This window comes from Scophthalmus maximus, chromosome 17, assembly GCF_022379125.1.
Source record: "Scophthalmus maximus strain ysfricsl-2021 chromosome 17, ASM2237912v1, whole genome shotgun sequence".
Taxonomy (NCBI): domain Eukaryota; kingdom Metazoa; phylum Chordata; class Actinopteri; order Pleuronectiformes; family Scophthalmidae; genus Scophthalmus; species Scophthalmus maximus.
Window position 1 is genome coordinate 3,875,407 of NC_061531.1, and position 27,927 is coordinate 3,903,333.

Consider the following 27,927-nt stretch of genomic DNA (forward strand, 5'->3'; position numbering starts at 1 on the left):
GTCATACGACTGCCAGATTTGGGGTGTAACTTGGAACTGGAAAATGTGTAAATATGGCGGTCGGGAAATGAAAGACATAAAGCATTTGAAAAATGAATACAAGAAAAAGTTTTGAATCCAATTAAAGCGACCCCCCAGCTCTGGCCTGCATGCACGTGTCACCACCCCAACTTGCTTCTTGAATGCACCCCAGCTTCGCACTCCAGACTCAGCCACTTGCTGCTCTAAGTCCCCCTCTGTCTCAAATACTGTCTTCTGTCATTCCTCTCTGCTTGCCTACGCTGGCGCCCACAAGGTCGTAATATTTTTCAAGGTATGTATGGGTACACTCTTGTTAAGCTCTCAAAGCTCTCAAATGTGCTGCCATCCTCCTCATCGTATGGAATTTATTTGCTGTTTCTGCCGGATAGCGTGCTATCCGATAGTTGGTTGTAAGGATGATGTGCATTTCAGCTCCCTGCTGCAGGCTGGATACCTTCCTGAGGAGACAGGCAACCATACACACAGCAGCAGGCTTAAAACGCCTTGCGCCATTGCAACCCAGACTGAGCTGCAATGTCAAGCAGGTGTCAAATGCCGACTGAATGGAAATGCTAACTCATTAGCATTCCATTAATCGACTACCTGTCGCACTTCACCATGCACAGAACGCTGAGTCACTGAAGCCCAGAACAAAATGGATTTGTTCCATTAAGAAGGTAGTCTGATTCAGATTTAACCCAGTAAGGTAGATTGGTATTGCAGCACATTCGCCCATTCTAAAACCCCATTTGAAATGAAGATTCTAGGAATTAGGCCATTTTATACCCCTTGAACCTACCTACCTACCTACCCCTTGAATCAAAATGTAAATAAATTCTTAAATTTATAAAAATGTTCTGACATTCTGGACTACTTTTGAAAGCGCCCCCTACATAACATGGAAAATTGTGAGAGTGGAAGTTCTCCCTATGTTATACGTTCCCCGGAATGTCCCCAGAAGTGTATCTATCAGGCTACTGAAAAAGCAAGTTAGGATGTCCTTCTGACGGACGTTTCAGCAGATGTCAGGCATTGTAACATGCACAAATAAACATGTGCTCGTGAGCATGACAAGGTCAGGAGAAGAGCTAAATATTTAGCCATGTCTTAGTGTTGGTGTGACACATCATGCGCATATTATGAGTGGACAGCACATACGTGGATTGTGCTCCAGGAGTAGTTTGCGTTAAGTTCCCGTGGGCGTTTAGATAATTCATAATTTTATTTTATTTTTTGCAGTGACAACTTTTCCCTATTGGGATCCACTGCAACGTATATGTTCCCAAGTTTAAGTACTGTGATTACTACTTGTAAATGCTTGTCTACATCACCCATTGTCTGCACTGTTGCCATCTTGCACTAACATATCATCTGCGAAGTTTGGAAGTTCCCTGAGCCCGTTCAAAAAATGGTGACTACACATTGAGGTTCATTCTTGACCTTGGTTGCTTGCTTGGGTTGACCATCGCTTTCAACTACATGTCTTGGTCCCCATCACTGAATGGAGTTTGCTCAGTTGTGATCACGTGACGTCGAACTCCAATCACGTTGTAGGTGGCCAATGCACATTCATGGCTCTTTTGAATATCTCTGGGGCCATATGATGGCAAATTGCTGGTTAAGGTATAAAGTTACAGTAAAAAGCTCCAGAACAGCCAGTAACTGGGATTTTAACACAAAAGCTTTTTTTTTGCCACAGTACAATTCCTATGTAACAATAGTTGAGACCACATCATTAGGATTAGCATGAGGTTGCACTGTTGGTGCAGTGGAAAAGGGTGGAAAAAAGCCTTTTGAAAGATTGGCCTGTACGTGTTCCAAAAGAAACAGGCAGTAGGATTCTACTCACCAGACACTCAACTGACATTTAGAGGTCATTTTTAAATAAACCATGTTATGAAACTTGATATTGACTGCTTTCTAGGTTACCCAGATGCTTCTAGGGTATACAGTTGGTTCAAAAATAACCATGGCAGTCTTATGTTTGTAGTCCAACTATTTCATGATGCTTTTGCTGTTTACTTCCCCGTCTGTATCTTCCTTATTGATTTTTGTGCCACTCTGCTGTCCGTTGCTGAAAGCAATCTTTCCCATATCCGTTACCATAAAATGTTTATTAATCATGGATCACATCTGTATTCTGTTGCACAAGAGGAATTGTTTTTCAGTCCCCAGATAAAATTTTAAAGCTGCAGTAATATACCTATATTTTCTATATTTACAATAAAACAATTCACTGTCTGGTCGTGGTGGGAGCAGACTAAACAGGGTGTCCCAGACATCCCTCTGCCCATCTACGCCTTCCAGTGCCCATGGATCCCGTGGCATTCCCAGGCCAGATGGGATATCTGATAAATGGAAGAAAATGGATAGATGGAGGGATCAATTTACTGTGTGTGTGTGTGTGTGTGTGTGGAGAGTGAACGTTGGAATTATAATTATCCAATTTTTCAGGCTATTATTTCATGCCACAATGTTTTTTTATGATCCTTGTTGCGTATAAGCCCTGCTGTGTAGGGGTTTTTGATATAATGAAATCAGTGACCATGACAAATCCCAGCTGACATTAGGAGAGAGGTGGGCTTCACCCTGGACAGGTCGCCAGCGTGTCGCTGGGCCAACATACAGAGACAAACAACCATTCACACTCACATTAGCACCTATGGTCAATTTAGAGTCTCCAACTAACCTAACCCCAATCTGCGTGTCTTTGGACCGCGGGAGGAAGCCGGAGTACCCTGGGAAAACCCACGCAGACACGGGTCTTGGCAAAATCAGCAGTCAGGTAAACTCTAAAATGAAGCAGCTGTGTACAGAACAACTGGGAAATGACAAACAACCTGGCACAAGTCATGTGGGTGAGCAGAAACATGAACATGTGTGAACATATTTTTTTAACTTGTTGACCGAAGACAACAAAAGGCTACGCCGCAAGCTGCAGGGCAGGAAATGTTGATGAAACACAATGATGGAAAGAGGAAATTGTGGGGGAAAAAGGGAGCATCACATAACCAGAGCCAGTGCCAAACGTGGCAGTAGTTCTGATATGGCTTGGCCGAGCATGGCTCCCGATGGAACTGGCACCCAGACATTTCCGGACAGTTTTACTGCTGACAGAGGCAACGGGATGGATATATTAATGTTTATACACTGAATATATTGATGTAAACCGTCTCGATTTAAACCCGCAACTTGGTCCTTTAATGTAGGATCCATTCTTTGATTTTATTACTGCTTCGGTACTGGTTGAAGCGATACATATTTCAAATAGGAAACAGAGGGGAGCCTGTGTGTGTCCACACTTAGGGTGTTTGCTGTTCTACATGCAGGGGAGGGGAACGAAGAAAACGTATGGCTTGAAACGGTGTGTGGTAGAGTAACCTTTGCCTGCGTCCGAACAGAGCCGCTCAGGCCTGTGATACATCGGCCAATTGTTGAGCCTGATTTACCGTCAGAAGCTCTGTCCTATTGCTCAATGCAGTTGCCATGGCTACCACGTCACGTGCTCAGAGGTGTGCATTGGAATTGTTCTATCTGTTGAACGTTAAATCCTCCTCTTCGCTGCGGCAGAGACGCTTGTTCTGCAAGAGGCGTTTCCATTTGTGTTGAAATCAGAACGTGTCGGTGTGACCTTGGGCTCGAAAAGTTAACGCTGAAAGATGGACTATCAGCAGAAGAGTGGACGGCCCAAATTGAATAATTCATGCCTCTCTCTCAGCTGGACTCATTTCCATTTTGATACAACACGTTGGTGAAATTGCAACATAACCCGACCGTGTTTAAGCTTTGAGTAGTGGGAGATCGTGAAAGAAAAGCAATTACAGATGGGAAAATCAGAGGAAAAGCAGGTGTACAGATTTTGCATTGACTTCTCCTGGTTTATGATGAAGACAAACTGTTTGGCTTTTTGCACCGGTTTTAGAAATGAAAAAAATTCCAAATATCATCTGTCTTATCATCTGTCAATCTCTAACCATCTGGTGATTACAGTGTTAAACAGAATATTGCTTTAATGTAAAGCGATTATTTGGGGTTTTGCCCAGGCTGCAAGAAGTGGTAATATGTAAATGATAGCATAAAGTATATAAGTATAAAAAAAATCTATTGTAACTCCATGTGAGCAATTTCTACACACAGTGTAGCACACCATTTTGTATCAAGCGTTTTTAGGCTTTTGAATCACAGACTCAAGGTGAAGTACATGATTCAGCCCTCTTGCTCACTAGATCTCAGGTTAAGTGGCTTTTAACTTTTTGGGCCTTCAACAGCTATTTCAATAAAATCACATGAGAAGTTTAAAAAGAGAGTGGAGCTGCAAACAAGTCGTCGATATTGGAAGCGCAACAAAGGGGACCTGAGTAGACAATGCTAGTTTTATCTCTAATAATTACTTAAAAGCTCATTGCATGCGTTTTTCTGTCAAATACGTTATTGTACTTCAGAATAGTGTAGCATAAAATGGAAAGGAACAGATGACGTACCTTAAAACTGTACGTAGTGCAGTACTATGAAACATTAGCCATGACTAGAATAACAACCCACCATGACGTCACCCGTTGGTTTTTTAAACTGCTGTTTTATAGCCTTGAGTTTTGCATTTTGAACGGCCTCATGTTGGCTCTTTTTGAAACACACATAGAATTGGGAATAGGTGTGACTGAGATCTCGTCCGATGCACGCCCACCTACACCTGCAACCTGTACCCATTGGACGGCGTAGCTGTCGATCAAACTGTGCTTAATCATCTATTTTACTTTAAGTGAGATCCATCATTTACAAAATAAACGTCATGCTGTATTGAAGAAGATGCGAAACTAGCGATTGAGAACATAAACTTCACAGGAAAATGTTTACTGATGTAAATCCGGTGAGAAGTCTTTTCGCACGCAGTGAGTCGCCCTCTGCTGGCGACTCTGAGAATACAGGCGTCAGGCACTTCAGCATTGGCTGCATTTTCACGCCCCGGGGACTACGTCGATTAACAAATTAATCTAGGACTGAGCTGTTGGTGGTTGAGTTGCATTGTGGGTCATGTAGGAAAGCAGAGGGGGAATCAGAAAGAAGAATGTGCAGACTAGAAAAGATAGTATCCCTGTTTTATTCGACCAAATGTGCCGTCAGTGCTAAATTGCTGCCAGACTCTTTTGACATCCAGAGTGTATATATGTCAGAAATCATCAAACGCCAACACAAGCAGCAAAACATAAGATGGACTTCAACACTGAAGTGGACTACAGACATGTTTTTTATTGTGTTGGAACTTTCTAAAGGCTCATTTGTGGACACGATTGTCGGTTTTGTCATTGATTTGCAATGTTCAGTCCATAGATTTTAGATGTTCAACTAATATTGTACTTAAAAGATAGAGAAAAAAAAACCTAGAACTACGTAGAACTTTGGGGGGTGAGTTTGTACAAAAATGGATTTTTGTTTCGACTTTCAAATCTCAGGATTCTTGTTTGCAACAAACACATTCTAAATCATGAAGAAATTTATCATTTTCAATGTCTTGTAAACAATATTCTTCCTCTTCTCCACCCCTCCTCCTCCTCCTCTGCCCTTCTCTCCGCAGACCATGCAAGCGGCGCGATGCCCGACCGATGAGCTGTCGCTGACTAATTGTGCCGTGGTGAGCGAGAAGGATCTGCAGTCGGGACAGTGAGTATTCATCATCGCCCGTTCATCTTCAAGTTTGTCAATACTGCCCGCATCTCTCTCCAATGAATTCCTCATCTATTCAAACGCCCACATGTCCACCCATGTTATCACCCATCGTTCATCCAGAAGTTCACAGTCAATAATCTCACGTGTGTGATTATCATGGTTATTCGATGTAGAAACACACCGTCTTCTCAGCCTGATTCATCAAGAGTCATGTTAAAGTTTTGCTCAGGTTTTAAGTGTTGATTTCATTCTCAAACGTGAAAAAAGACATTAAATTCGAACAACTCTACGAAACTAAACGACAAAATACTTTCTACCATTCGAAATGAGCCATTTGAGAATTCTGTGATGTGAATCCCACTTTGCCTGTACCAGTGAAATTTGCTCTATAGACATTGAGAGAATATGAATACATTAATTGCAGAACTTAAGAGGGCTCTTCACATATCTACAGTAAAAACCAAGTCCAGCTGCCCTTGATTTAAGTCTCCTTTGATTAAATGTCTAATAAATGAAGACCACTAATCGTATGGGTTTGGTGTATTGAAAATCTTAATGCTAATAACTTAAATACGTGGGGGTTTTTGGATAATAAATCAAGGGTTATTATCAATACGGGTCAAAAAGAAACTTTTAAACACCTAAAAGGTGAGCGTGGTTATCTATTAGCCCACCTTAATAGATCAGTTGCATGGAAGTCAGAAATGATGTTGGACGTTTAGCCACAAACAAATGTAATGTAATGTAATCTACTGGCATCACCTTGCACTGAAGAGTCAGTTTTTCGATGCCATTTTGGTTGATGGCACGTTTTCCTATTGTCTTACTATCTGGCATATTTTATTCCCTGTCAGACAGTTGTGAAATCAAAGCGTCTCTGATCTGACAACAGCATCCATGTCTGTATTGTGCCGCCAAACACTGGTGTTGGTCTTACGGCGTTGCAAAAACTTGCTTGTTAGACAGTTGGGCATTGGTCACCGTGGATTATATAATACGAGCGCTGATTATTCCAAATGAAAATGTGTCATTTGTAAGAAATATATAGAGCAATTTGTTTTTGCTTCTATATTAGACATGCCAGGAAATGTGAATCTTTAAAATGAAGGTATTAATAAACATTCAGCAATGGTGTACAATATTGTTATATACCTTATCCATTCGCATATAGCCCCAGGAAAAATAAAAAAAACCTCTTTCTATCAAACTTTCCAACAAACTCATTTGATGAGCGTTGTAGGGCAGGATTGGCTCCTACGAGGAAGAAGTGCTGGTGTCCTAGTAACCATCAGATATGAACCAATCACAGCAGTGCCACGGTATGGGGCAGTCAAACTCTGCTGCATGGTCTCCAGACTCACCAGCGTTTATGACTCAGTGAATATCAGTGGCGTATTCGAAGGGAGCAATCCAACCTCCACCAATCAACCTTTATAATCGACGTTGGAAGAAAACAACAGCACTGTGCAATGAGAAAGTAGTCGTTCGTACGAGCAACTCTGTAGTCTGGATAACTGCCGACAAGCAAGACAGGCAGTGTGAGCAACTCGCCTCTGTACACAGTAACAGTGATGTGCTGGCCAAGGGAGAAAAAAAAAAAAGAAGAAGAAGAAATGATGAAACATGTAACAGCGTCCGACTGTCTCCTCTCTCTGCAGACATGTGACTGTGAAGACAACACCCAACCACAAGTTTGCGTTTACAGTCAAGACCCACCACACTGTGGTCCCCGGAACCATTGCCTTCAGCCTGCCACAGGTACACACACACACACACACACACACACACACACACACACACACACACACACACATGCTCAGTCTTCTCTAATATTTTTTTATCTTATCTCTCTTGTAGAGGAAATGGGCCGGTCTCTCCATTGGGCAGGAGGTGGAAGGTACAATATCCTCTATGTGACATGCTTCATCTAGATTGGCTATGATGCGCCCTTATAATTTTTGTACACCTGTTGTTCCTGAAATGCAAATTCCACATACACAAATGCAGAATGGGAGTTAATTCCCCAGTTTTCATTTGAATTGAAAACTCGTGAATTATAAGAAAAGTGACAAAACGATACAAAACCACAATTTCCTCAATGAAAACGAATATACCGTCCCCTATTTCTCTCAAATAAATTTGTGTCACACGTACATTTTTGTCTTATGCTTTGTTCAGTTGCTTTTTCCTCCACTGTTGTCGATCCTTCGGTCAGTCCATTTCAAACACAATAAAGCTCGAACCTCTGCCCGTCCCCACAGTGGCCAACTACAACTTTGACAAGTCCAAGCAGTGCATTGGCGCCATGACCATCGAGATTGACTTCCTGCAGAAGAAGAGTACCGACTCCTCTCCCTATGACTCGGACAAGATGGCTGCCGAATTCATCCAGCAGTTCAACAACCAGGCCTTCTCTGTCACCCAGCAGGTTTGTGTTCCCATACGTCCAGGATGTCAAAGCTCACACACACACACACACACACACACACACACACACGCATACAAAAAGACCAGGGGGCAAATGGATATTTCCCTTTGTTCTTTGTTCTTCCATGTCGATCTTCTTCTTCTTGCCTCTCCGGCTCTCAGCTAGTGTTCAGTTTCTGCGACAAGCTGTTTGGCCTGATGGTGAAGGACATCGAGGCGATGGACGCCAGCATCCTCAGAGGAGAGCCCGCCTCTGGAAAGAAACAGAAGGTACAGTGCGCGACCTCTATACAGAGCTTCATCACCAAAACCAGGTCAAGCCAATGCCACAAACTGGAGATCTTTGAAAAACAAAAAAAATAGGCACACGGCTGTTGTATGAGAAGACACACTCACCCTCCATCATACAGGTCTAATCAATGCAGAGTCAGTTTGGCAAACATCTTCGCCACCCTGGGTCACCCGACACACACCTGGGGCCATATTTCTTCGTTGTGTGGACTGACTCGACAGAACATTGACCATCCCGGATAACCGGGGGCGCGGTCGAATTGTCAGATTCGCTTCGGAAGCTTCCTAAATCTTGACGAGCCATGGAAGTATTTGATCAGCAGCCATGAGAAGAGATGCTTCGGATTCTCCAAATGCATAGGAAATGAGCTTCAATGCTTCCTTTCTTATCTCCTTTAGCATAGGCTACACTGGAGCTTCCTTTTCGAGAATAAGGAGATACAGACGCCCCACAATTCATTGCGGTTGCGATATTTAACGTGACGCGCCACGCACGGACGTAAACGATTCAATCCGAAGTAGAAGAAGAAGAAGAGAATGAGTATGACCCAGAAGAGACGCGCGTCATCATGTCAGTTACTGTTACATATGAATCATTTTCATCTGATGTCACACGGTGGTAACACACACTGAAACATGCTGGATGGAGCCGCTGCGTTTTTCGTGTAGTCCATCTTCAGAAATATTAGTAGTTTCACCACGACAGACGCACGTCAATAACATCCGCCGTCGCATGACGACGTAGTACAGTGAAAGGGTGAAAGTGGAGTCGGATTCTCTGAGCAGGGCGGTCGGCTTTTCCTACGTCCCGTCAGTCCTCCTTTGCACCTTTCCTTGACCTCACGACGTTTTCCACTGAGGTCAAAGAATAGTAGACAGGAACAGTAGATAGGGGGGACGATCCGAATCAAGTGTCTCAGTTAACCCTGGGTTTCCCTGTCCGGTTATGAGCGTGTTCATGTGAAAGAGGCGGAGGTGGTAATTGGAAGAACCATAAATAAAAGTTTTTAATATGATACGAAAAGAAACGCTGACACCTGCAGGTCGATTTGGCGACATGTAAAAGAGATGTCATATTCATACTCTTCTTCTTCTTCTTCTTCTACTTCTACTGCGGATGGAATCGTTTATGTTCGTGCATGTTAAATATCACCGCTGCAATGAATTGTGGGACGTCCATTTCTCCTTTCCTTTCACATAGGACTGTGACTGTTTCTATCTCCGTTGTCTCTCCTCCCTCCTCCAGCCTCACGGTCGGCTTGAAATTGTTTCATGCAAAATCAGGGCAAAGGCGTTTGACATGTTACAATGGCAAACGTCAAATGACATCATCTTGATTCTTACTGGCCATCTGTGTCGTACTGCGTCGCTGCAGTGGAGAGGAGCACCTCCTCTCCATTGGCTGTCATTTGTTAGCTATTTAGTCACGCTCATTAATATTCTGGCCCTACAACGAAAATACAAACATGGAGAGAAGTTGGAATCTAACAGTGGAACACATAATAACACTGTGTACACCCAAATGTAAACAGACAACCATTCACTGAAATTTGCTCTGATTTAAAAAAAAATGTTGAGGGGGAAATAACACATGAGGGAGGGAATGCAAACGTGTTGTAGGAGAAAAAAAACTCATCTAATGCCTGTTTCCATCATACCCAAACATCAAAAAAATAAAGAGAAATATACCTTATATCCAATAAAAAAGAGAGGTTTCCTCCAAATCAAGAAACAGCAAAGAACAAGCGTCATGAGGAAAGATGCCGTTAATCACATCCATGTGAGCCCAAACCCACTCTAACTCTGTTTCCTGTGACAGATCGAGGTCGGGCTGATGGTGGGCAACAGCCAGGTGGTTTTCGAGAAGGCCGAGAGCTCTTCCCTCACACTCGTGGGTATGTTTTCGCCTTTCTTCCTACAGGAAGCTGGTATTTCCCCAAAACTGTATCCACCTCAGAATCTGGGTTTTCACAATTGAAGGAGGATAAAAAAAAGAACTGACACTGAATCGCTAATGGTGATTATGGTCAGAAACACTGACAAGTGTGACGTGGGACAAGGGAGATGAATGAACGACATGAGAGCCATGGAGCCGTCCGGTAACAGTCCCATATCTAATTTGGCCACAAGATGGCAGTAAGAGGACGTTTTTCTGCTCACACATGCATTATGTTTCACAGATCACCTCATAAGGGTTCACACACCACATCTGTGAAGCTGAGACAAGTTATTTTCATTTAGTTTCTTATGTCTTACTGACCGACAGCAGGCTTCGTGCTCTGTCAGCTTTCCTTCTGCGACAATCACAAATATATAAATAACCAAACCCGGAATGCACAAACATCCTAAAAACATATTTTTTCAGATATCTTGCTTTGAAATACGTTATATTTCTGACACGTGCAGGCTAAGTTGTTTCCCCTTCCGCATTCTCGCAGGCAAGGCAAAGACCAAGGAGGCCCGGCAGACGATCATCAACCCGGAGTGGAACTTTGAGAAGATGGGCATTGGAGGTCTGGACAAGGAGTTCTCGGACATTTTCCGCAGAGCCTTCGCTTCCAGAGTCTTCCCCCCAGACATTGTGGAGCAGATGGGTGAGAACAATACAGTCTATCCTCATCATTTTATGATTTTTTTAAAAATATTTCTTATATGCCAGATTTGTTTGTTAGTCTAGTAATGAGAATTAAGATTTTTTTTTCTTTCCTCTTAGGAATTTTTTGTTGTTTTATTTTGTGACTCAGACATTGTTTTGAATTTTGAACCTTGCAATTCATTTAGTGCTGTATGTTCCCTGAGGTGGCAAAATGTGCTCTGTAGTAATAAAATGGAGAAAACATTCTCACTCACAAACAGATTTTTTATTTGGTTATGATTCTTTTTATTACTAAACACTAAATTCAAATCTCCCTCTGGTTCTGAACACATAACTATTTATTAACATGCAAGTTGCAATCATCTTTTCTTTCCCCCTCCACTCATGGCCCATCCCTGTTTTGCCCCCCCACCCACCCTTTCTAATTCTTCTCTCGTCGTCTCCCACCTTACTCCCATTGTTTTTCCCTGTTCCCCTCTTCCTTCTCGCCTCCCGTCCTTCCTGGTTGCAGGGTGTAAGCACGTGAAGGGCATCTTGCTGTTCGGCCCCCCGGGCTGTGGCAAAACACTGATGGCCAGGCAGATCGGCAAGATGCTGAACTCCCGAGAGCCGAAGATCGTCAACGGCCCGGAGATCCTCAACAAGTACGTGGGGGAGTCTGAGGCCAACATCCGCAAGCTGTTCGCCGAGGCCGAGGAGGAGCAGAAGAGGGTGAGAGAAGCTCAGCGCGCTCCGCTATGCACCTGCACTTAATCAAACACTGAAATCTGAAATTAACGGTTCAACTTTTCTCCAGCTGGGAGCCAACAGCGGCCTCCATATCATCATCTTTGATGAGCTGGACGCCATCTGCAAGCAGAGAGGCACGGGTGCCAGCAGCACGGGCGTGCACGACACTGTGGTCAACCAGCTCCTGTCCAAGATTGACGGCGTGGAGCAGCTCAACAACATCCTGGTCATCGGTGAGTGGCATCAGCATCAGCATCAGCATCAGCATCAGCATCAGCATCAGCATCAGCATCAGCATGGGATGGGGACACAAAAAGAAAACAAGTGGAATTGATTGTGAAGTGAGCGCCCTCTTCTGGACCACAAGGCAAACTACACCGAAATAGTCTGTTGAAGGTTTTTTTTTTGTCACCACAGTTTCAATATTTGTTTTTTCCCCCAACATTCACATAATTGCGGGGGGGGGGGGGGGGGGGTGTATATATTACCCAACTGCTGTGTTTATGAAGATGGAAATCCACAAACAGCTTAAAAAGAACTATTTGTGCGTCGACGTTCGCCTTATGAGCGTTCCGAGTCTCTTCTCTTTCACTGCACAAGAGGTGTCGTAAAGTGCCGGCGGTCAAGAGGACATGACAGCCGCGGGGTTAAAAAAAGGCAGATCACCAGAGTGCGTGACGTGTGTTGTGTGGGCTGGGATAGTGCGTTTCAGATCCGGCAGGCAGACACAGGTTGAGGGATCAAAAGGAAGAACGGGTTTTTGTTGTAACTGTGCAGAACACTGAGCAGAGTGGGAGAGGGCAGCCAGCTGACGATCCTGGATCCAACTCAGGGGTGGTTCCGGATCGTCCCTCCCTGTCGTCTTTTCCTGTCTACTATTCCTTGACCTCAGCGGAAAACGTCATGAGGTCAAGGACAGGTGTAAAGGAGGACTGACAGGACATATAGAAGCCGACGGCGCTGCTCAGATGTTATTGACGTGCGTCTGCCGTGGTGGAACTACGCATTCTTTCAAAGATGGACTACAAAAAACACAGCGGCTCCATCCAGCATGTTTCAGTCACCGTGTCACATCAGATGATTATGATTCACATGTAACAGTAACTTGCATAACGACGTGCGTCTCTTCTGGGTCATATTCATACTTCTTCTTCTTCTACTTTTATTTCGGTTTCGATTTGAATCGTTTACGTCCGTGCATGGCACGCCACGTTAAATTTCGCTGGCGCACTGAATTGTGGGGCGTCTATCTCCTTCCCTTGCGCATAGGAAGGTCCAGTGTACCCTATACTAAAGGAGATAGGAAAGGAAGAATTGTAGCACCTCTTCCTATGCATTTAGAGACTGGTTTCGATCAAAATCTTGTCTTTCGCTTTCCTTTTTTATTTGTAACTTTTATTTGCAGATTAATAATTGCAATAATGGTGCATCGCACTATAACATGTCGCCACCGTTTGCATCATTACATTTTTACTTATACACATACTTTTAAAGTATTAAAACCTTCTTTTTTTTTAGATTTTTAGATTATGCATATATTTTTCTTTTAGTTTTGTATATAATCGTGAATTCTCTTCCTTGTCTTGTTCTTATATCGCTGCTGGTGTCTCCGAGAGCTACCAAACAAAATTTCGTTGCACACTTGCAGTGACAATGAAGTCTCTTATGTCTTTTGTTAAATGTCTTTTGTCTCCAAAAATTATAGTATTGAGGTATACACATGAAATGGGTTTGAAAAATGATTCGAACCCCGTGTAACCTCAGTTCTCTGCTGTTACTGTAAGCCCCTCTTCCTGTCGTCCTCCGTCTGTTTCTCCAGGTATGACCAACAGACCTGACCTGATAGACGATGCTCTGATGAGACCTGGCAGGTTTGAGGTCAAGATGGAAATTGGTGAGTGTTTACAAAAAGAAAGGGTGTGTGTGTGTGTGTGTGTGTGTGTGTGTGTGTGTGTGTGTGTGTGTGTGTGTGTGTGTGTGTGTGTGTGTGTGTGTGTGTGTGTGTGTGTGTGTGTGTGTGTGTGCGTATGCGTGTAGATGCAGAATAGTGTACAGTAGAATACATAACCATTTTTCATAAAGAAAGACATGCTGTCATGTTGTTGTTTTTTCTTATTTGTCTTACATGCTGAAAATAATAAATACTGAAATAGGCAGAAAGTTTTCCTACTTTTTAGCCATGCTTTACTTTTTCTTCAACTTAACTCTATCCAATAATATTTTTGGTTCTGTGTTTACACGATTTCATTAAAAGCAGAATAGAGTTGATTTGAATGGAAAGATACATTAATGTTAATAAAGCTATTTGTCATTTCACCCTTAACCTGCTTCTTACTTGCTCCCTCTCTTCTCTGCCGTTCCTCTCTCCTTCACTCACTCCACTCATTTCCTTCTCTCTCCCTCTCCCTCTCTTCTTTCCTTCCAATTCTGCCCCACCCCTTCCTCCTCGGACCTCGCCGCCTTGCATCTTGTCCTTTTCCTCCCACCCACCGCCCGCCTCCCCCTCTCACCTCCAGGTCTGCCTGACGAGAAGGGCCGCGTCCAGATCCTGACCATTCACACCAACAAGATGCGAAACTTCAATCTTCTGGCGGGCGACGTCGACATCAAGGAACTGGCGTTCGAGACCAAGAATTACAGCGGTGCAGAGCTGGAGGGGCTGGTCAGGGCCGCTCAGTCCACCGCCATGAACCGACATATCAAGGTCACTTGGCACTTTTTGATGAATGCACAGAGCTTGTTTTAGGGGATGGGTCAGAGATTTTGCCACTTGAGTAACGCCAACATCAGTTCCACTGTAACACTTTTAAAACTAAAATTGAAAAAGCAAATCATGCTGGTGGACTGCGACCATTATTGACTAACTAATCTTAACCTCAATAATGCAAAATATTCAGCTTTCGACTCCATCATACAGGATCTGTGATGGGTAAGTGGACCATGGGTCCTGCTCCTAATGGAACACTGTCGCTCTCCTCCTCATATACGGACACGAGTGGCGTGAAAAAGACATAAGGCAAAAAGATTACGTTTTAAAATGTTTGTTTTTTTTTCCTCATTGAAAAGTGTTAAATGTAAAAATGTACAGTACCGAGCTGAGACAGTTATTGAACCGTTGACCTGGCATTGCTTTGATGCGGTCGTCTGTGTGTATTCCTTCCTAGGCCACATCGACAGTTGAGGTGGACATGGAGAGGGCAGAGAAACTGCAGGTCACCAGAGATGACTTCAAGGGATCCCTCAACAATGACATAAAACCTGTATGTACCAGCTCTCTCAGGAGTCTACCGCCTATGTCCCCAGGCACAGAATACACTATAACTCTGTGATTTAAAAAATGACACAACACAATTCTAAACACTCCCTCGTGGTTTTGTCCCCGCCCTCCCCCCCCCCCCCCTAGGCGTTTGGTACAAACCAGGAGGATTACTCCAACTACATCATGAACGGCATCATCAAATGGGGCGACCCGGTCACCCATGTTATGGATGACGGAGAGCTGCTGGTACAGCAGACCAAGAACAGTGACCGCACGCCGCTGGTGGCCGTGTTATTGGAGGGTAGGAAATCCAAATCCCACACAAACCTCCAGCATGTGTCTGACCCAGAAGGGCTACAAATGATAATGTACCGCCCCTTCCCTCTCGTCACGCACAACACGGCCAGGTCCACCCCACTCTGGAAAGACAGCCTTGGCAGCCAAGATTGCAGAGGACTCGCAGTTCCCCTTCATTAAGATCTGCTCTCCAGAGAAGATGATTGGACACTCGGAGATCTCCAAGTGCCAGGCAATCAAAAAGGTAAGTGCCGCAATGTGTTTCGACCCATCGATTAGAGCTAGAATGGCCGCGCGCATCCCTCCGCTTAGGCCCAACGGTCCCCTTGAATTCAGTCAAGCTGCACCAAGTTGCACACACTCATAGATAAAGTATCAGTTTTCTAAATTAGGGAAGGCCCAATCCGATATTGCGTATCGGTATCGGGGGAATATTGGCCAAAATGAATGGATCGTATATTGGAATAATAAGATCTAAAATCCGATCCGATACATCACATTAAAAATACCAAATAAATGCCTATTTACGTATCTACTAAGCCATTCCGGCATCATATTTGTATGTTCATTTATTATTATTTAATTAACAGTTTACAGTTCAATTAGTTTTTTGCTTGTTTGGACTGACCATAAAACATTCTGCCAAAAGTTCTGTGCCAAATAAAACAGCGGTATTCCATAACTCAGTCCTGTTGCGGGCTATGTGTGTCTTCCTTTAGGGGAGTGGATTATTTGAGTGGGGAAAAGATTGTATCAGATTAGTATCGGATCGGTATGGGCAGATACTCATGGTTGCAGGACCTGCATCGGATCGGACAGGAAAAAGTGGTATCGTCCCATCCCTATTCTAAATAGATCAATGAATTATTCACTGTGAAATCTGTCAAGGCATATGTCGCAACGTTACAGGAAGTTGAAAAAAATTCCTGCATCCGTTCCTTTGCCCGGATCCACGCTGAATTTAATGGGTACCTTCTCCGTCCATGTCCCATCCTTCTACCAAGTTTCGTGGAATTCTGTACAGCACTTATTTTCATAATTCTGCTGAAAAACCAACCAACCAACGAACAAATAAACAAATTCCTTGGCGAAGGTAACAATGAGTTATGGAACTACTTTATCTGTTCAATTTCATTTTTGTCAATTGAATTGCTCTCTCCCTTTCACCACTGACTCTTTTCCTTGTGTCCCATCCGTGAATGCCTGCCTGTCTTCACTCTTCCCTCCCTCCGCCTCTGCGCTGCAGGTCTTCGACGATGCTTACAAGTCCCAGCTCAGCTGCGTGGTGGTGGATGACATCGAGCGTCTGCTGGACTACGTCCCTATTGGACCTCGTTTCTCCAACTTGGTCCTTCAGGCTCTGCTGGTGCTGCTGAAGAAAGCTCCGCCCAAGGTCAGAGTTCATCAGACACCTCTATACTGTCAATATATGTTACTCTGCAGTTGTCACCAAATCCCATGGAAGGATCAATTAAGTGGTTGTCTTTGTATCCAAACCCTGATAAACATTACTCCTATATTTTTACATTATAACCGAAAGCTTTCATCCCTGGATGTGTAAAAATCCACACGTGCCTGTGGTCATAGCGACCGACCCATGAGTATTTACTCATATGCCATTTTTGAATGGACCGTTAACCTTCGCCCGTGACTGGAAAATGACCGGAGACTTTGTTGCGTGCGCAGGGTCGGAAGCTGCTGATCATCGGCACCACCAGCAGGAAGGACGTGCTGCAGGAGATGGAGATGTTGGACGCCTTCAGCACCACCATCCACGTCCCCAACATCTCGACTGGGGAGCAGCTAGTCGACGCCTTAGAGGTATAAGCCCACGCGTACGCAGTCACGAACCCGCAGGTGTTTATTGGAATTAAGTCTTACACAAACACTTTGTGCATGCTTGAAGGTAAAGCCGCTCACGGTTGTGCACTCACACAAGGACGCGCAGACGGATGTGATGAATTATACATAACCTTCCTCCGTTCTCAAGAGCTTACATTCATGAACACAAACACACACACACACACACACACACAGCCACTGAGAATATGTGAAGTGGCTTGCACAAAATCAAGAGGGTGTTTCTTAATGTTGCTTCTTGGCCGGAGGTTCCTGAAGGTGGGATTGAAAAAACCCTCACCTCTCTGGCGGCTCTGTAATGTCTTCGCAGCTGCTGGGGAGCTTCACGGACAAAGAGCGGGCCAGCATCGCACAGCAGCTCAAAGGGAAGCGAGTGTGGATCGGCATCAAGAAACTGCTCGTGTTCATCGAGATGTCGCTGCAGGTATTCAGGACCTGCGTTTGATGTGTTTGGCCATTAATATACACCGAGAATTAAAGGCAGTAAGAAGCAAAGAGGATTATGTGGTGTTTAGCCTGCTAAGAAATAACATGTCCTGACTGTCTAATCGATACAGTAAGGCAAGCTGATTAGCCAATACCAATTGCACTTGAACTTATATATATAGGCTATAACCTCATAGCCTCGCAACACATTACCTGAATGTTTGAGGCTATGGAGAAGCTTTGGCGGTCAGTGTGTTGCACACTGAAGAGGAAACAACAGGACTGTGTGTTGCCACGGTGACCAAGACATGCCGATTTGCTTTCCGACAAGGAACTGCACGAGTTGGTTGTTGCCGCTGTCAATATCTGATCAGTAAATATGAAACTACCGCCAGCTGGCATTACATAAACTGTATCCAGCCAAGAAATGCCCCAGCACACCACATCCCACTTCTTTTTCTTTAAACCAACGAGATCATTGGTTAGCTGTCGAGCTGCTGGGAGGTAGATTCTGTTTCTCCCCTGGTTTCTAAGCTTTATGCAACGCTAAGCTTAACTGAGCTTAGCACAAAGGCTACCTTTATTTTGTATTTTTTGTATTTCAGCTCCTCCTCTCCCCAAATTTTAGTTTGAACAGGCCCAAAAGTATGAGTCCGAAATCCTTTCAGTGAGATCAATCTTTGCGGTGTACACCGTCCCACTCCAGTATATCTGATCGGTTCAACACAAGAGATGCAGTGGCACTGTTGGGTGTGGACCCCACACAATGTAACCCAATGTGTCCAGTAGTGTTCGCACCATAGACTGTACATAAAAATGGACAAAGTCATAGAAAAGTGAAGTCAATTTCTATAGAAGTCTGTTAAAAAACACACTGTTTGGTGAACTAGACAACCAGCTGAACCATATGCAGGATGCAGGAATACAACGTCTCAGTAATTTTTAGCATTTGTGAACTGCCTGCCTCCAGCTCACAGAAACAAAGTGAGGGGGACAGTTTTCATGACGCCGGCTTCGATCACGATCATGTTGCTGGACAGAAGGAGAGACTGAGCTATCACAGAGGAGCTCTTTTGCCACCGGTTGTATTTGCTGGGAGATCTCTGGTGTGACTGTGTGCCCCATTTTGGACTCTTTGTTTCTGCGGTTTGTTTCTGCTGTCAACAGACTGTTCAATGTCCCTCTCCCGCTGTTTTCTTTTTTTTCCATTTCTAGATGGACCAGGACTACAGAGTGACCAAGTTCCTGTCTCTGCTCAGAGACGAGGGGGCGTGAGTACAACCGCTTGGCCCCGATCAATCGTTTCACTTTCATTGCTTGTAGGCGGGCTGCGCCAAATTAAAAAGCCCTTTTTCTTTTGTTCTCATCTTCCTCTCTTGTTATGTTTCCCCTCCATTACCCTGACAACTTCTTTTCTTTAGAGCATTATCTGCTAGTATGTAATTATTTCAATAAACACCATTGATAGACTACATATGGAAAAAGGCTTAGTAATAACACCACAGAATACATATTGATTTTGAAGGCACACGCACAGAATGGGTGTTCTCTCTCTCACCTTGTGACCTCTCGTCATTAAACTCTTTGCAATCAACAGGTTGAACGAAGGAGATCAAATCAGAATTTAAGGTGTCCGTCGCTTTCGCTGTGCACTGGTAAGGTCAACAACAAAGCGATGAGCATAGAGCCTGAAGGTTAGAAGAACAAAGTGTGTAGCCTCCCAGTTGGTTAGTAGATCAGCCCTTGCCACAATTCCCCTCCACTGTACGATTTGCATTGCAGTGACAGCTTCCAATAACCGACAACTGTTGGGTTGTAGCAGGGTTCCCCAATTAGTTTTTCCCCGAGGGGCCAAATTATGTCAAGCGTGCAAAGCCAAGGGCCAAAATGTTCGGGGGTTTGACACGCACCCGTACACCTTCATATATCTGATTAAGACCAAAAACATTTTTGCTTACTGCGCCTCTAATATCAAAAAACAATGACAACAGTATTACAGCAAGATAGGACTGAGTAGCAATGTCCACTTTTCTACATAGGCCTGACATATGTCTGCATCACAAAATTGTTAAACAGCATGTCCAAATGTATTTAAGTGTTATGACAGATGCGTTAGTGGGTCTGCGCCCGCCGGACATTTGGCTCCTGCGGGCCGGACCTGGCCGCGGGCTGCCATTTGGGGTTCGCTGGCACACAGTATAGTTTAAATGTGAAACATCTACACTGGGGATTATAGCGTTTATATTTTGTACAAGTTGTGTCGCTCATTTTACATTTAAGCAAGACCATCTGACTTTTTCCATAACAGCCACACGTGACAGTTACACAGTAGCATCTGTCTGAGGGTTGAGTAAGCATTAAGCGAGCATTAGTGCTTGTTATTAAGCTAAATAGTCTTGCTTGAAATGTCTTTAACCTTCCCTATGCCCTTCCATCCGACATACCTTTCATTAACAAAATGGACTTTTACAATTGGGAAGGTTTTGCACACTCAGTTTATAGAACAAACCTCGTGAAAGGGTTTGTGAATGGGTGAATGTGACTCGTACTGTAAAGCGCTCCATGAATACAGTCCATTTTGAACCTGCCCCCATAGTTACTTCCATCATTCAATACTTCAAAACTGCTAATTTATTCAATTAATCTAACATGACATTCCCACCGCCATTTTTTTTTGCCAATTTTTACTTATCCTTCTTCTTCCTATCTTGTCATCTTCTTATTTGTCTTATTATAGGTCATGGGTATTCATTTAACATAATTGATTTTATGTGTTAATGTTGGTTGTAATACTATTTTTCTGGCATACAAAACTACAGCTTTAATAACTTGAATGTAATATTCACTCCTGGCCCTGTAGCAGCACAGGCCCTAAGGTTTAGTTTTAAGGATTGGGTTGCGCCAGCTTTTTCATAAATTCAAACTCAGTCTACTTATAAGCAGATAAAACTGTTTACTAAATGGCGATTTATTCATCACTAGATTAAGATTGGTTGCCCCTCATGAGCTAGTTCCGTTGCAGAGATGATTGTTGCTCAGCTAAAAGATAATATTAGTGTTACCCTGCCAATATATGACCTATTGCACTCGAGGAGTAATAGTTAATATGAAATATGGTCAACGTAACGTATCTGACCCGTCACTTTAAATGAAAACACTCTTTAATGAATATGTAAAGATTTTAAATTACATTATACAAAAATAACAGTATTCATCAAATTCCAAACACTATGCTAATAAAGTCAGGCTAAATGGGTGAATAGCAAGTAAGCGTAGTCAGATATTTTCCACTCAGTCTGGTGTGAAAGCCTACAGGGCCACAACACAATCCTTGAACAGTATTGTTGGATGGCATCTGAGTTTTGGCAGGGCCGGGGGAGAGGAATTCATTTGTTACACTGAACAAACAATGCAATTATTGATAATGGCCAACTGGAAAGAACCGGGGCCTTGAATGTGAGCCACATTTTTTGTCAACTCAGAGACGCGACCCCCTTACTTTGAATTTTGTGCCCGAGCGGGCCCCAGATTCAAAGTTTTCTAAACCCACCCCTCGGCAACAGAGCAACTCCATCTGACATCCCATACAGAGGATCGGAGGTACAGTGGTACGGAGTGGACAAAGATTGATGGTTCATTGTGTCGGCTCTTTTCTTGTGTCATAGGCTGTTAACTCCAGCTTGTCGCACTTTGCTTTACTCCAGACACGGCCTGGCATTGTGCTGGTGTTGTGTGAGTACACTGCAGTTTTGGGGGGGGGGCTGTGAAGCAAGGCCCCCGTTAAATAGTAAGTCTTCCCACTGGATACTGAAGCAAACTTCTCTCTTTCCTCTTTTCTTTTCTAGTGATCGCAGCTTCTATGAGTAGAGGGGCTGGAAGAATGAAGCAAGCATGTTGCCAAGCCAACCCGTGGGACATGATGTGGAAGAGGATAAGAAGAAGAAATCTTCCTTCAGTCGATTCACCCACTGATCCATCCGTTTATCTATCTTAAATACACACCTGGTCTATGAGAAGAACACAGTCGTCTTCCTCTCAGCATGTTTCCACAGGCAGTATCCACAGGCAGCATCGCTCCATCGCCTTCCTCCTACTCTTCTTCGTCAGCGGCTGACATATCACAGCTAACTACTGGGAGTCATACAGTTACAAATCTGTTATATGTAAAGAGATTGCAATAGATGATTGTAAAAAAAAGGAAAGAAGAAGTGTTGTTTTGTGCATCCTGCATAAAAAAAAAGGTCTGTATGTATGTTTTTAGCTATAGTGTTTGATGTATTCGTTGCATATCCCTTGTTTAGCTTAAGGTAGTTATTGTTAGTACTGTACCATATATATCCTCGTAAATGAAAGCAGTATAAGCAGAATACTGTACATCTAAAAGTGACAAAAATCTATGAGAATATGATCTATGAAGTGGCTGTAAAAAAGAAGCTGTTCCATGTGTAAATGTAGTCCCTTTAATTATACAGTATGTTCCTGTTCTGTAAATAGTATATATAGACAAAATGAAGTATATCATGACAAATATTTAAACGATCCGCCCCGGTCCATTTGGTTCTTTATCAGTATGATCCTTCTTCCCTGTTGCTCTGGGGACGTTGGTTTACCAGGTTACTGTGATAGTGAACGTAAATGTTGGATAGTTGGCCTGTCTGTCTGTGTTGCGTACAGTACAGTACAGTACAGTTCAGTCTAGCTAGTGTAGCTATGGCATCATCAGTGTTAAAAAACAAACAACAACAAAGAAATTAAAAATCAGCACTTTTAACTTTGACTCAAAAAAAACCCTTTAGTACTTATCTGAGTTGTTCTTTGTGGGAACGTGAGCTTGTGTCCACTCGTGTGCATGTGGGGGGGAACTGAATGCTGTGTGTGTCCAGGCTGTGCGCGCGCGTGTGTGTGTGTGCATCTGAATCCAGGTTTAGACAGTCGATGGTTAATTTGTGGAGGGTTTTTTTTTATCATGTCACGTATTCAGTGCTTATTGTCCAAAGTTCTTGTTTTGTTCTGACCATCGTTGGTGCGTGCGTGTAAATACATGTCAACATGCAGATGTATTATTGCAATAAAAAAAATAAAAAAAACAGATGCACAAGAAAAAAGACACTTCCAACATCTTGTCTGGTCCCATTTATTGAAGTGATGGATCCATGTGTAGTAAGTTCAGTATTCACCTTCTTTCAGTGTCTGGCTCTTTAGCTGCTAAGTGGTCCACTGTGTTCACCAGCTATAGTCCCTCAGTGTTCCTGCCTGGGGTTTGATGCAGAGCGCCTAGTGCAAAGTGACGTTTTAGATCCCTTTCATAGAAAACAGCAGCCTGCTGCAGCTGTGGTGACAATCATCCAAAACGGTAAAGTGATGTTCCAGACAGCTGAGCAACGAATTAATGAAATACATCACTAAATCGATTAAACTGTTGCAGCTGTCATTTAAATGACACTTCTGTAAGACTGCTGTATCCAAAATGAACTGACACCTTCATGTAGCGCAGTGAATGCACAACGTTTCTCTCTCTGAACATGTGGTGGAGCAGAGCATAGCATAAATGGCATATAGTGGAAAGTGGCCTGTGGTGAAACATAAGCATGCACTTACTTGTGCATTATTACATGTTTTGAGCATATAATATGATTAGGATTTTTTTTTTCCACGGCTTGTGAATGTTGCTGGTGAAAAACCGGTGGCATTCCCCTTTAATTACGCGGGCTCCCGTTGGGATTATGCAACAGCACTGCTCCTCCGCCGCCGGCGGGGGGCGCTGCGGAGGCCCGGCGGTGAATCATCCGCGGCGGCGGCAGCAGCAGCTCCGCTCGTCCTGACCCGCATTCACCCGTACTGTACAGGCAAGGGGAGGGAGGACCGAGCGCGGAGAGCTAATAACCGCCGTACAGTCCCGTCCCCCCCCCCCGGCCCGTCCCCCCCCCCCCATGCACACCGCGACCGTGGGGTTGGCAGTCCCGGGGAAGACAGGACATGGCGCCGACGTCCCCGCGCACCTGAGAGCGGACGGAGAGCGGAGGGGCTGCCGGCGGGAGAAGGAAGTGGCGTCGCCGTTTGAGACGGTAAAACCAACCGGACTCGCTTTTTTATCCCTTCGCATATGGTTCTGCTGTGTGTGTCTCCCCCCCCCCCCTCTCCTTCCTCTACCCCCCCTCCTCTTTCACGTGTTAATCCGACCGTTCCAAGTTCACGGGGCTCCGTGTTGACGCAGGCACGGGACGCCGGGCTCGGTCCGACATGTGTTGGCGGTGTCAATCTGTGGCGTGTTTTTATCTGATCTCTTCTGTGGACGGCGTGAGCCTGCGAGCCTGCGAGCCAGCCAGCCAGCGAGCGAGCGGGGGCTGCTTCGCGGGGACGGCGGTGCAAGGTGAGCGCTGTCCTCACGTCAACCCGGGCGCTGTATGGCGACTGCACCCATAGGTGCACGCAGGGGCGGGCGGGCGGGCGGGGGCTATCCGGCGTTTCCTTCTCGCCGTGCGGTGCAGTTTGACCTATACCACTGCCATGTGCTTCCCCCTTTTTGCCCCCCCCCCGTCCTCCGGTTGTGCCGAGAGAGCCGGGGCTCGTGCAGGGGGGCTCCGAAGTGCACGGTCAAAGTTGGGACCCCATGCGATCGGCGCAACGAGGCAAGCCTGCGAACGCACACGAGTGGCCCCGAGTGGCCCCGAGGAGACGCGAAGGGGCCACTCGGCCACTTCGCAGCGTGTACATTGTGTACAGTATATATATATATATATATATATATATATATATATATATATATATATATATATATATATATATGTGTGTCTGTGTGTTTGTGTGTGCGTGTCCCCCCCACTGTGTGATTTACTGCGTGCTCACTGTTCACATTCCTTAGCTGTGACACGTCCAAGTGGGTCTTTGTGTGTGCACAAGTGTGGTCAAGTGCGTCCGACAAGCTCCCGGAGACTTGGTTGGGGAGATCGCGCATGTGTTTTTGGTGGGGCGGCCTGGGGTGAGAGGTGTGCGCGAAGCAGCACCATGTAGGCGGAGGCCTGGTGTGTATGGGTGTCACACCCCGCAATGGGATACAGCCTACACATGGGCCCAATACCCAGAGCTCCGGTCTGTTGGTCTGTTGACCGATCGGCTGTGACTTCTGTCGGCGCAAGATCCGCAGGGTGGTGGTTTGAAGATGTCCTGGGCGAACAGCTGGTGACCAGGTGGGAGAGGTCAGAGCAGGGGTCAAGGCGGAGATATTAAAAAAAAAAGCGAGAGGGTTCGTCTGCTCTGGGGAGGTTCAGACTGTTAACACAACTGGGGGTCAAACTGGAATGAATATGAAGAAAAAAAGGTAATGATAACAATACCACCCCTAACAATACCACCCCTGATGTTACGAAGCCGGGCCTGCGTTACAAGTACACACGGAACACGCAGTACCACAGTGTTTTCCCCCAGTAACCCACTTATTATGTCGGGCAGTCCCGGCCTTTTTTTGGTTATTAATTTCCAGCTTCCTCCAAGAGGGTCGTCGGGCCTGTACGCGAGAGCGCTTCCTGCAGACCTGTTTTACTTGGAAGTCGGCAGATTTGTCCGAGTGGGCGTATTTGTTTTTGGACAGCTTTACAAGCAAGCGCACAATGCTACAGATCCTATTAAGACACGCCTTTTAATAGATCCTGTGTTTAAAAAAAAATGCAATTAATACAACAAGACTGTCAGGATAATTCAAATTAAAAACCATATATGATTATGTAAACATTTCTTAATCCTCTTAAAGTAATCATACTGAAAATTCTCTGTGTAGTGTTTGTATTTGTATATATACATATATATCTACATGTATAATGTGTATGTGTACACACATACATACAAAGCCATAATCTCAGCCAGCAGCCAGACGTGACCTCCTTTGACGTCTATATCCCTAACATCCCCCCCAGCCCCTCCCCTCCATTCCCATAGCTCTTTGCTGCAAGGCAGTGCCCTGGTTTTCTGAGGTAGGCTGAGGCTTAATGTATAGCGAGAGGGGAGGGGTGGGGGTGGTGGAGAAGGGGAGGGGCGGAAGAAGGGGGAGGGGGAGACAGTGGCCCACACTCTCCCGGTCTGAGGGAAATCAGTTACATAACATACATAATAGGGCGTATGGCAGTGGCGCCTGAGGTCCCGCGGCCTGCCCACGTCACACACAAGCAGACAGAGGGGAGGGAGGGGCTTGGAGAAATATATATGTCCAGTTAGCTGAGACAGAAAAGAAAATGTGCCCTGACAGGCCACCACAAGGTGGGATGAGAGAAGCATGTTCCCCACAATCATCCAAAACCCCTTAATAATTCAATATGTCCAGTGTTATGAAAGTGGGGGAACTGTCAAGTCTTCATGGCTGAGAAGATTGATTTGTTTTAATATATACATTTTCACTAAACACTTATCTTCATTTTTTGATTAATCTGCTGATTATTTCATTTGGTTTTTTGGTTTGTCCAAAAAAATACTGACGAACTCTTGAGTTAAAATATTTAGAATTCTAGTTCTGTCCCGCCAGCAGTCATGAAGGTATTCATGTTTTTGTCATATTTTACTCTCCTACAGTTCCCATAAAGCAACTTATTCAGATCCCCCATCCTCCTACAGTAAATACCCAGAACTTTCACACGTCACACCTCCAGTTCGTCTTGCGGATTCGTCAATCTTATTGATTCAGTACTACACCGAAAAATGTTTGTCATCAAAATGAAAAAAAAAAAGATGTTTGTGCCACTGTGATATTAGTTTTTCGAGCCTTCCTGCTGAATTTGAGAGTTATTGATGAAATGATAGAACCTTTAAAGCTCCCCCATTTGCTCTGTAGTATTTTCACTTTCTTAAACGTTGCTGAGGTTGAAGGTGTAACTCTCCATCGTAGTAAAAAAGTTGAAAGTGGAATTTAGCTCGAGCTGTTGTATCGGATTGTACAGGATCAAGTGTTCTGTTGATTTAGAGGTTCAGGATGACAAACACATTACACATCATAAAAGAGAGATAGCTGCTGTAGTCTTCACAGGCTCAGGTTGAAGGTGGTGGGTGGGTGGGTGGGTGGGTGTGTGTGTGTGTGTGTGTGTGTGTGTGTGTGTGTGTGTGTGTGTGTGTGTGTGTGTGTGTGTGTGTGTGTGTGTGTGTGTGTGTGTGTGTGTGTGTGTGTGTGTGTGTGTGTGTGTGTGTGTGTGTGTGTGTGTGTGTGTGTGTGTGTGTTTCGCAAGACACATCAGTTCAAAGTGCTGTACAAAGTAAAATTTGTCCTGTGACATCAGGTGCAACAAAAACAAACAGCAGAGTATCGGAGATACCTGTTCGTACACTTAGTACACAATGTACGAAATGAATTTACTGGCGTTTGTGAAATCGAGTTCGACAGGGTAGTGTTGTCTCAAATCAAACACTGCCGTTGCTCCGCTCACAGGACGGTGAACCAGACAAATGTCACCTGACAAAATATTCAGTTGTGTTCTGTTTCGCTGCTCTGCTCACGTGACTGAAGAAACGGAACGTTTTACCTTCTTGTGTGTGCCCGCCGCCGACCAAAGGTTTTCACGAGTTGTATAAAATACGCCGGTGGTCCCTCCTCTTCCACCACGTAGCCAAGATGGCGACCGATGAGGGCGAGAAGTGTTTCACAGCACAACTTTGTGACTGTTATGATGACATCATCCGGGTACTGGCAGACAGCGCACTGCATGTTGACACACTTCGAATGCACCGATACAACTCGAAAATGGAAAAAGTGTGAGCGTGGAGGTACATGCTCTCGAGCAGAGGTCCAATCAACAGCACTGAGTGAAATCACATGTTGGGATTTTACCGCGAGTGTGTGCACTGCAGCGCTTTTAAAGGGATCTTCTCTTTCACTGGAAACATTTTGACATGTGACGGCTGTGTGATTAATAACATCAGCAGTGGCCGCGTGCCATTCGGTTTTGCCAGTTCAGGAGCCTTTACATTATTCACACTCAGTGAGTGAGGGGCATTGCGCACTGGGGTCCTCAGAGGCCCTCATAGTACAGAGCCACCTTAAAGGGATAGTTCAGTGATTTTTGAAGTGGGGTTGTATGAGGTACTTATGCATAGTTAATATGTTACTTTTATGGAGATGGTGATCAGCGATCTCATTTTACGGAGTTTTAAACTATCCCTTTAAATGTAATTAGTCACACGTGTGTCTCGACTATGACGGGTCAAAATGTCTGCGTTACACTCTGTCTTCAAGCGGACTTTTTTGCAGACAGTGTGATTTAATTCCATTTACTCCGACACTCTCTTCCTTTGTGCATGGCCGCTCTGAAATACAGTACGTCTGTGCAACGGATATGCACAATCCAACTCTAAGTAGCATCTGCTTCCATTTGCACACATC

At 44.6% G+C, this 27,927-nt stretch overlaps 2 protein-coding genes across 8 annotated transcripts in view; both read left to right on the forward strand.

The window, feature by feature from the left end:
- Nucleotides 1-22,686, forward strand: part of LOC118288420 (vesicle-fusing ATPase) — a 34,725-nt gene extending 12,039 nt beyond the window's left edge. Inside the window, exons 2-22 of one of the 3 annotated variants that reach the window (XM_035614488.2) lie at nucleotides 296-313; nucleotides 5,594-5,679; nucleotides 7,344-7,443; nucleotides 7,543-7,582; nucleotides 7,947-8,113; nucleotides 8,275-8,382; nucleotides 10,223-10,298; nucleotides 10,842-10,997; nucleotides 11,511-11,710; nucleotides 11,796-11,961; nucleotides 13,548-13,622; nucleotides 14,245-14,432; nucleotides 14,893-14,988; nucleotides 15,132-15,288; nucleotides 15,395-15,528; nucleotides 16,531-16,677; nucleotides 16,971-17,105; nucleotides 17,455-17,568; nucleotides 18,786-18,841; nucleotides 19,168-19,225; nucleotides 21,416-22,686. In XM_035614488.2, the coding sequence (XP_035470381.1) occupies nucleotides 296-313; nucleotides 5,594-5,679; nucleotides 7,344-7,443; nucleotides 7,543-7,582; nucleotides 7,947-8,113; nucleotides 8,275-8,382; nucleotides 10,223-10,298; nucleotides 10,842-10,997; nucleotides 11,511-11,710; nucleotides 11,796-11,961; nucleotides 13,548-13,622; nucleotides 14,245-14,432; nucleotides 14,893-14,988; nucleotides 15,132-15,288; nucleotides 15,395-15,528; nucleotides 16,531-16,677; nucleotides 16,971-17,105; nucleotides 17,455-17,568; nucleotides 18,786-18,841; nucleotides 19,168-19,198 (2,250 nt within the window). In that variant the 3' untranslated portion in view covers nucleotides 19,199-19,225; nucleotides 21,416-22,686. The remainder of the gene's footprint in view (nucleotides 1-295; nucleotides 314-5,593; nucleotides 5,680-7,343; nucleotides 7,444-7,542; nucleotides 7,583-7,946; nucleotides 8,114-8,274; nucleotides 8,383-10,222; nucleotides 10,299-10,841; nucleotides 10,998-11,510; nucleotides 11,711-11,795; nucleotides 11,962-13,547; nucleotides 13,623-14,244; nucleotides 14,433-14,892; nucleotides 14,989-15,131; nucleotides 15,289-15,394; nucleotides 15,529-16,530; nucleotides 16,678-16,970; nucleotides 17,106-17,454; nucleotides 17,569-18,785; nucleotides 18,842-19,167; nucleotides 19,226-21,415) is intronic. The other 2 variants (XM_047328006.1, XM_035614489.2) reach the window with 2 other exon arrangements.
- A 325-nt stretch (nucleotides 22,687-23,011) lies between these two features.
- The window catches only part of LOC118288421 (thyroid hormone receptor alpha), a 95,368-nt gene continuing 90,452 nt past the window's right edge, over nucleotides 23,012-27,927 (forward strand). For 4 of the 5 annotated variants that reach the window (XM_035614494.2, XM_035614492.2, XM_035614491.2 and 1 more), the window contains exon 1: nucleotides 23,012-23,635. The gene's annotated coding sequence lies outside the window, so the exon portion shown is untranslated. Of the gene's footprint in view, nucleotides 23,636-23,723; nucleotides 23,941-27,927 lie in introns of those variants that run through there. The other variant, XM_035614495.2, reaches the window with a different exon arrangement.